This window comes from Microcaecilia unicolor, chromosome 2 (genome assembly GCF_901765095.1).
Source record: "Microcaecilia unicolor chromosome 2, aMicUni1.1, whole genome shotgun sequence".
Classification (NCBI taxonomy): Eukaryota; Metazoa; Chordata; class Amphibia; order Gymnophiona; family Siphonopidae; genus Microcaecilia; species Microcaecilia unicolor.
In genome coordinates, this window is record NC_044032.1 from 554,469,192 (window position 1) to 554,478,836 (window position 9,645).

General features: G+C 40.9%; 1 protein-coding gene across 9 annotated transcripts in view; it reads left to right on the plus strand.

Annotated features, from left to right (window-relative positions):
* Positions 1-3,118, plus strand: part of FIP1L1 (factor interacting with PAPOLA and CPSF1) — a 337,219-nt gene extending 334,101 nt beyond the window's left edge. For 6 of the 9 annotated variants that reach the window (XM_030191378.1, XM_030191381.1, XM_030191379.1 and 3 more), the window contains one exon: positions 2,790-3,118. In XM_030191378.1, the coding sequence (XP_030047238.1) occupies positions 2,790-2,937 (148 nt within the window). In that variant the 3' untranslated portion in view covers positions 2,938-3,118. The remainder of the gene's footprint in view (positions 1-2,789) is intronic. The other 3 variants (XM_030191380.1, XM_030191382.1, XM_030191385.1) reach the window with 1 other exon arrangement.
* Positions 3,119-9,645: the final 6,527 nt, after the last annotated feature.

Genomic DNA, 9,645 nt, shown 5'->3' on the forward strand with positions numbered 1-9,645 from the left:
AGCACTTCTGTTAGTATAGGGCTTAGGAAGTCCTTTTGTTGGTTTATTGTTAGGAACACTTTTGTTGGTTTCTGTTTGGCGTTCTTCTGTTGGTTAGGGCTTGGGAGCACTTATGTCAGTTTAGGATTTAGGAGTACTGCTGTTTCCATCTTGTTCTAGTCCTGGTCCCTGTGTCATCCAGTATCCGGTAAGTCCTGCCGGCCACTCGAACCCAGGGGCTCAACCCTTGGGGGGCAGTGGCTAAGTGCAGGTGAAGCTGTACGGACCAGTCCAGGTTGCTCCAGTCCGGTGTGTTCCAGTCCAGTGTCCTCCAGTCCGGGGGATTCCAGTCCCTGTGTTCCGGCTCGCTGGGCATTGCCTGCAGTCCCTGCCGGTGTGCTTGCCCAGCGTTGGTTGGTGGGTTTTGCCTGCTGCTGTCGCTCCTTGTCAGCAGCCCAAGGGCTCACGTTTGCTCCAGAGCCCGGCCCCACGGGCTCTGAACCTGAAAACCTGACAAGTAGTACTGTATATGATTGTAACTCGTCTTGCACTGGGGCTTGGAAGGGTATTTTAAATCTACAATCAAAATAAGTTGGAAATATGTTAAATTTTGTCCTGTAAAAAGTTGCCACTTAGAGCTTGTTTATTGGCCTTTATTTCTCTGTTGGATGAATAGACTAAAACAGTAACCACATTTCTTTTCATAAACAATATTGAGCAAATTCTACAGTTTAAAGAGGTGTCCAAGAACATGTGGCATTCTGACTTTGAAGCTCAAAAGAAATTGAATTCACTGTTCTGAGTTGACTACATACACAAGTTTTTGTCTTTACTTGTGTTACCATGTTATCCATTAGGCAATTGAAATAGGATTGAACCCCCCACCCCCACCCCATAGACTCCTTGTGATTTAACTGAATCATTAATCAAATGATTCACTAAAAGCATAGGTTATCACATGAGGATTAGTAAATCAGCCTCATTTTTAGACTACTGCAATCAGTATACATGCTGTTTTAATGTTTCATCTTGTGTTTCTTGAAATGTTATGAAATTAATAAATGGAAAATAATGTATTAATTCAGCAAACTAACCTTTGTTAATGATACAGCAGGTTACCACACTTTGGTGAATCAGCCTGTATTTTAAGGTAGTTGATTGGAGTTTGTGTTGTTTTTGTAGCAGTTAGGTTCTAACCTTTGGAAATCAAAAATTTAGTTTTTTGGGGCAAGGTAGTTCCTAGTGGTACAACAATGGATTATGAACTGAGGAAGCCAAGTTTCAAGTTCCACTTCTTCCTTTGAGATTTCATGAGTAAGTCATTTTATCTCCTGTTGCCTCAGCAACCCCATAGACCAGTGATGGCGAACCTATGGCACGTGTGCCAGAGTGGGCACACAGAGCCTTCTTTGTTGGCATGCATGCCGTCGCCAGGGGCTTAGCCACGGACGGGCCCAGGCCCAGCTACTTTCCCTCTAGGCCCGCCAACCCAACATCCCCTTGCATGTCCTCCCCGCCAGCGCTGATTACCTCCGTCGAAGCGGCCGCGTCTTTGAAGGCCCTGCCTGTCTCTAGCCATCCCTTCGTGAGTTCGTTCCCTCAGAATCAGTCCCGCCTTCTGACATTTCCGCAAGGGCAGGACTGACTCTGAGGGAACGAACTAATGAAGGGAAGGCTAGAGATGGCAGGGCTTTCAAAGACGCGGCCTCTTCGATAGAGGTAATAAAAAAGATTTACAAGCAGGGCATGGATGGGAGCGGGAAGGGGAGAGCAGAGAAGAGAATCGCTGGGTATGGATGGAGGGGAGGGCAGGGGAGAGGAAGGTTGCTGGACATGGATGGATGGAGGGGAGGGCAATTGTTGGACCGATGGAGGGAAGGGAAGACAGGAAGGAGATGCACAAGGATGGAGGGGAAGGGAGTTATCAGCATGCATGCAACAGCAAAAATCACAATTATTCAAAAGCATGCCAAATGCTTTTAAAGTTCTGTTATTCAGGTTAAATTGCCCTGTCGGCACATTGCGATAAATAATTAGATTTTGGGTTGCTGTTTGGGCACTCGGTCTCTGAAAGGTTCGCCATCACTGCCATAGACTGTAAACACTTTGGGAAAGGGTTATTCCTGAAATACGTTGCAACACTTACACTAAAATTGGAAAGGTGGTTTAGAAATATAGAATCACTGTTTGAACTATTACATTACAGTTTTCAGTTGAAATGGTTAGGATCCCTTTTCTTCAATTTTTAATTCTCAAGATAGTATTCATTAAAAAAAAAAAAAAAAACCTTCAATTTATGTGTTCCTGCCATTGTTAATACAGAACTGCTATGCTGATCCTCCTCAGAACCCTTTGTAGACAACATACTCTTACTGTTCCTGCCATAGCCTGTTGTCCTCTCACTATGATGTGAGCTTCTGTTAGTTCTGTAAACTGTTTTAATCCTAGTTTCAATGGAACTACTTGTCAGACCTTTGAACTCTTGAGCTCAGGACCCTGTCTTACTAAAGTAAGTGATGAATGAATAGGATTAAAGAACAGACAGCAATTCCATGAACCTGTGTAGCAGAATACCAGGAGTAAAGGCTTAATTTGTAATGCTTTCTTGGTTAGCACAAGTGAAATGAACACAGTCCAGGTTTACCACAGAGCAGTAGTATATTTTGATGTTTGATTCTTGCTCTTAATCTCTTGTTACTCATAGATAAATAGCACCTGAACATTGTAATAATGTAAGATAAAAGTAAATGATACTACAGTAGTGCTGATCTTTTTTCTCTCCCTCTTTTTTCACATTTTTTTTTTCTTAGTAGCAGCAGGCGGCGTCATGATAGTGAAGAAGGAGACAGCCACAGGAGACACAAACACAAAAAATCCAAAAGAAGCAAAGAAGGAAAAGAGACTGGAATTGAACCTGTCCCTGACCAGGAAAACACTGAAGCTGCATCAGTGGAGTAGGCAGATCCTACTGGAGGCTAAAATAAGAGTATTTTGATGTCCTCAGTGCCAGGAATAGATTGCTATAAATCTTGTATTTTTTTCTGGAAATTATTAATGAATTTTGCTCTTAAATTGTTCATTTAGCACGAAAACATGTCTTCAGTTTCTTTTTTAAAATAAAATTAATTTTTCATTTTAACTTAATTTACTGTACTTTACCTCAGAATAAAAGGTGTGAATTATTTGTTATACAAAATTAGAAGTAAAGACATTTATATTTGTTTACTGTGCTAATATTAGCTTGAAGATACCAACATTATTTTCCATGAAATTATATGGCAGCTGCCTGGTCATTTTAAGGGACAGACATTGTAAAGCTCCTTCCTGAAGTAACACATTTTGTGAAAATCAATTCATGGAACTTTCATCCAACAGTGTAATTGCCAGAAACCATTTTCCCTGATGACAAGCGATTGATGTGAAGTGGGTCTTAGAATATTTTGTCCAGGCAAGCAAAGGGGGGAGGGGTCTACCTGTGATCAGCTGTTTAGATTGTTTGTTTGTTTTTTCTTTTTTTCCCTTCACAAGCCAGACATTCCTTAAGAGCTATGCAGCTGACTGCTCTCCTGAAATTTTCTGTTCATCTTTCTACACACTGTTGAGTTCTTTCTCCTTATTTTGATCCCATAGCTCTTGTAGTTTGCAGCATTTTTAAAATGTTGTTTACTTTTATTGGCATGCCCCCATATCACAATCTTGACTTTTTTTTTCCTTTTCTTGGTTTTGTGTTCCTGACATGCTGCAGTTGGGGGGTTGTGGTGGTGGTGGTGGTTTTTTTTTTTTTGGTATTCAAGCATCTTTTTCTTCAAAATATTTTTTTCTATTTAATTTTGCTTCATCTATTTTTCTTCCCATAGCTGAGACACAAGTCATCAGTGTCAAGCAGTACTTCAGCTGCCTTCCAGAGATGTCCCATTTCATTATTACAAGTGCTGCAAATGCTTGAAAGATGGCAAATATGTCTCTGGCTGTAGACTCTGCTGCAAAATATTCCCCAATGAAATTCAGGTCTAGATGGACAAGCTCTCTTCTTACCTGACTCAATTCTGAACTAGAAGTCTTAGGGAACCAACCCGTAATTGCTGTGGTCACCAAGCCTGGCCAAAAGATGCTTAGGTTTTTCAGTGCTTTATTCCAGCCATAAGAATTTAGCTGTCTAGATCACTTCATTTGAATCACCACAAAGACTTTGATGTTGACACATGACTCAAAACAAGCAAATGTTGAACTTCAACGAGCAATATGAATGCAATTGGTGAATGGTTTTGAGGCCTTAGGTGTCATAAAAGTTGCTTACATTCCATTGCGCATGTGACAATAGGATTCCTTGATCTTCCATTCTTAGGGTTACCATATGGCTCCAGAAAAAGGAGGGCAGATTGAGCTAGTCCAGATTTTACTTACATTGCTTTCAATGGAAGTAAAATCTGGACTGGCTCAATCTGTCCTCTTTTTTTTCTGGAGCCATATGGTAACCCTATCCATTCTAAGACCAAGTCAAACTATCAGGGTTTGAAAGATCTCCATCTAACTTGCAGGATATCCATTTCTCTTCAAGGCCTATCATGGTGCTGTTGATAGCAACAATCAGAACATAACATAAGAGTAGCCTTGCTGGGTCAGACCAAAGATCCATCTGTCCCAGTATCCTGTTTTCCAAACAGTGGCCAAGCCAGGTCATAAGTACCTGGCAGAAACCCAAATTGTGGCAACACCCTATACTACAAATCCCAAGGCAAGCAGGAAAGAGAGTGACAAGATGGTCTCCCAAGTTTTTTTTTTTTTTTTTTTTTTTTTTTTTTTTTAATCATGCCAGACATATTTAGGCTTATGGATCTGGGGCTTTACTGCCAGTGAGCACATCAGATGAACTAAGCCAAGCAGCTTTGTCAAGCACACCAAAATCAATATTGGATCTGTACTGATGCTGGCCTCCTTGACATGAGGAGTTGCACTTGGTCTTCTTGTTTCTGACTACTCTTTTGAATAGTCAGAAGCCTCAACCTTTCTCATATGATGAAAATAGTAACAGATTATTCTTCAGACATCTACTCAGAACCTTCTTTCATTGTGTTATTATAAGCAGGAAGTGCAGACGTTGAAGGGTAAAACTAAAAGGAGAAATGTGTGAAAGACAATAATAAGGACAAGGCAGGAGCACTAGAAAGTACTTTTCAGTGTTCACTATAGAAGCAGTTGGAGAAGGACTACAGATTGTTGTAAGGGGTATGTATGCTACATTGTAAGTACCATACTATTTGCAAAACAATGTTTTGCTAATTCCATGCAAATTAAAAGTCACCACATCTATGTGATCCATTGAGAGGCATCTTAGGACATTAAGGAAGTGCAAAATAAGCCGAAACATAGGCATTTCATGCTCCTTTTACATCAAGTGAAAATGCTCCACTAAGAAATCATTACCATACTGTTTTCCTGTAATTGTTATCCAACTCTGTGTTCTGTTGGCCAGGAAAATGTAAACATTTCATTTATTGGGGTGACCAGAAAAGTAGATCAGGATCAGCAATTATTTTGATACTGTTACAAATAAGTATTGCCATACTGGTCCATCAAGCCCAGCATCCTGTTTCCAACAGTGGCCAATTCAGGTTACAAATACCTGGCAAGATCCCCAAAAAGTACAAAACATTTTTACTGCTTATCCCAGAAATAGTGGATTTTCCCCAAGTCCATTTAATAATGGTCTATGGACTTTTCCTTTAGGAAGCCGTCCAAACCTTTTTTAAACTCCGCTAAGCTAACCTAGCCTTTACCACATTCTCTGGCAACGAATTCCAGAGTTTAATTTGCACGTTCAGTGAAGAAACCTTTTCTCTGATTCGTATTAAATTTACTACATTGTAGCTTCATCGCATGCCCCCTAGTCCTAGTATTTTTGGAAAGCGTGAACAGATGCTTCACATCTACCCATTCAACTCCCCTCATTATTTTTATAGACCTCTATCAAATCTCCCCTCAGCCGCCTTTTCTCAAAGCCGAAGAGCCCTAGCCACTTTAGCCTTTCCTCATAGGGAAGTCATCCCATCCCCTTTATCATTTTTGTTGCACTTCTCTGCACCTTTTCTAATTCCTCTATATCTTTTTTTGAGATCCGTTGACCAGAATTGAACACAATATTCGAGGTGTGGTCGCACCATGGAGCGATACAAAGGCATTATAACATCTTCATTTTTGTTTTCCATTCTTTTCCTAATAATACCTAACATTCTATTTGCCGCAGCAGCACACTGAGCAGAAGGTTTCAACGTATCATCAACGACAACACCTAGATCCCTTTCTTGGTCCATGACTCCTAACGTGCAATCTTGCATGACGTAGCTATAATTCGGGTTCCTCTTCCCCACATGCATCACTTTGCACTTGCTCACATTAAACATCATCTGCCATTTAGACTCCCAGTCTCGTACGGTCCTCTTGTAATTTTTCACAATCCTCTTGCGATTTAACAACTTTGAATAACTTTGTGTCATCAGCAAATTTCATTACCTCACTAGTTACTCCTATCTCTAGGTCATTTATAAATATGTTAAAAAGCAGCGGTCCCAGCACAGACCCCTGGGGAACCCCACTAACTACCCTTCTCCATTGAGAATACTGACCATTTAACCCTACTCAGTTTTTAATCCACAATAGAACACTACCTCCTATTCCATGACTCTTCAATTTCCTCTAGAGTCTTTCATGAGGTACTTTGTCTAATGCCTTCTGAAAATCCAGATACACAATATCAACCGGCTCACCTTTATCTACACGTTCACCCCTTCAAAGAAATGTAGTAGATTGATGAGGCAAGATTTCCCTTCACTAAATCCATGTTGACTTTTGTCTCATTAATCCATGCTTTTGAATATGCTCTGTAATTGTGTTCTTAATAATAGTCTCTACCATTTTGCCCGGCACTGACATCAGACTCACCGGTCTATAATTTCCCAGATCTCCTCTGGAACATAAAAGCCTCATAATTAAACTATGTAGCCTAGAACAGTGTCCCAAGCAGGTTAACTAGATTAGAAACTGGTTGAATAATAGGCAATAGAGGATAGTAGTAAAAGTTATTCATTTTGAGAAAAGAAGGTTGATCAGTAGAATGTTTCGGGACTCTGTCCTGGGGCCTATTCTGTTTAGTAACTTTGTGAAGGATGCGAAGATCTGCGAAATAAGGGACACCCTTGCAGGAGTAAAAAGAATGAGAAATAATCTAAAGAAAGCTTAAAAACTGGTTGAGCTCTTGGCAGTTGCAATGCAATGCATTGAAGTGCAAACTCATTCATTTGAAGTACATAAATTAATACAGAATGAGAGGTAAGGTACTGGCAAGCACAAACCAGGAGAGAGACCTTAGAATGACTGTGGAATGGGTCTCAAGATAACTAAACTGTGTAATAAGGTGGTGACCAGAACCAGAAGTATGCTAGGTATGTAGGGAGAGATATAACCTGTAGGGGGAGGGGAGAAAGGAGGTGATGCAGACTATGTCTGTGATGAGACAGCTGGAATAGTTTCCTCAATTCTGGAGACCCTATCTCCAAAAGGATACAGACAGAATAGAGGTGGTCCTGTGAAAGGATAGCAAAACAGTCCATGGTCCGAAAAAAAAAAAAACCAACTTTGGGACCTAGATATGTATCCTTTAGAAAAGACCTGAACAAAATTAAACTAGAAGCTGATGAATGAAACCTCTTTCCTTATTCTCCACACACAATGTCCACCATGAAGTTCAGGGAAGGGGGGGGGGGGGGGGGGAGTGAAGATCCTCCACAATGAACAGCAGCTCCTTTATAAACTGATTTACACTAACTCATTTCCTGTTATGTCTGTAAGCAACAAATGTTTAGTAAATCAGTCCCTTAAGGCAGCACTGCACACTACTGTCAGAAACCAGCAATCTCTTTTCCAGAGTTGTAATGGGAGGAAGCAACAGAGTAGTTGCATCTTTGTTTCACATATAGTAGATGACGGCAGAGAAAGACCTTACGGTCCATCCAGACTGGCCAAAAGATTAACTCATACGTGCTACTGTATGTGTATAACTGACCTTGATTTGTATCTGCCATTTTCAGGGCACAGGCTGTAGAAGTCTGCCCAGCACTAGCCCTGCCTCCCACCATGGCATGAGACCCCACCGCCTCTCGCCCTCTTTAATACTTTCTCCAGCCTTCACCACCAGTCTCATAGCTAAAATGCATGAACAACTACCTAACATTCCAAAAATAACTTAAAGCCCACCTTTTCATGAAATTCTTTTCTGACGAACCCACATAATCGATTAAGAGTATTTGCCAGCACACCATAAAAGATGAATACTGTAAGAATTGATCAATGCCTGTGTCCAACCCTAAACTGCTTTGTAGAATTACTAATTTGACTAAATTGTAAGCCACATTGAACCTACACTAGCCTTGGAAAATGTGAGGTACAGATGTTGAAAATAAATAATAACCACCACCAGTCTCACTCACACCCCAGCTTTCCACAGGTGGGTGCTTCCGGCCTTCACCACCAGTCTCCCAAACCCCCTCCAGCCTTCACTACCAGTTTCCCCTCACACACACACCCCAACTTTCCATAGGGGGGCGACCCAGCCTTCAAGTCAGTCTCATAACCCCCCCCCCCCCCCCCATCAGCCTTGGATTTGGGACGCTCTGCTTTAGAAGAGAGGAAAGAAAAAGGATATGGTAAATATAGTAAGTAAATCCTCTTCAGATGAAAATGTGCTGAAATGAGAGATATTAGTATTTAACTTCAAAAGGGTAGACTCAGGGGCAACATATTTCTTTACTGAATGGGTAGTGGATGGATGAAATGGCCTCCCAGTGACAGTTTGAGCTCCAGGTCCTAGGGGACTGCAATAAAGGTTCACATGTACATGTGGGGGTTAAGTTCTTAGACTTCTTTCTGCTTGCAAAATTGCACAGCCAGATGTGCATACCAACAGCTGAAATGTAGGCATTCTGTGGCAGAGCTGTGATGCATGTACATATTTTAGGTAAACACATGGAGGGCCTGCATACATTTACAACTTCAGAGCAGGTGTAAATTTGTGCATGAGCCTTTGCATGCAATTAAGGCTAGCTCTTAAGTCTATAATATATATGTCTGTGTTGCCATAATAAAATAGGCACTCTAATATAAAATTAGACTCCTCAGGGCAACTTTACATAACAGGGTGTTTAGGTAGGGAAGGCACATAGGATGCAACTATTCTAAATGCAAAAGGAGCAATTCTATAACTGGGCACCACAATTTAAGCAACTGAGTGCTAGTTCAATAATGAAGTTTGGGTGCCAAAATTCCATTGTTGTATGCTAGTGTAAATCAACATAAATGCATCTACCACCAGCAGGCATATGTGGGAGCACCTAAAAGTGGAAAGTTAGCTCATAACTTACTGTATTCTGTAAGTTATACAAATAAATGTTGGTCCTACTCATGCTCCTTCCCTATGAATGCCCCACTAAAGGACCTGTTTACTAAGCCGTGCTAGTGTTTTTAGTGCCTGCTAAATGCTAGAGTCACCCATATGTTCCTATGGGTGATGGCATTTAGCATGTCTTAATTAGCGCACACTAAAAACACTAACCCTTAGTGCTATTTAGTAAACAGGGCCCTAAGTTAGTTGCATTATTTATAGAATAGCACTAA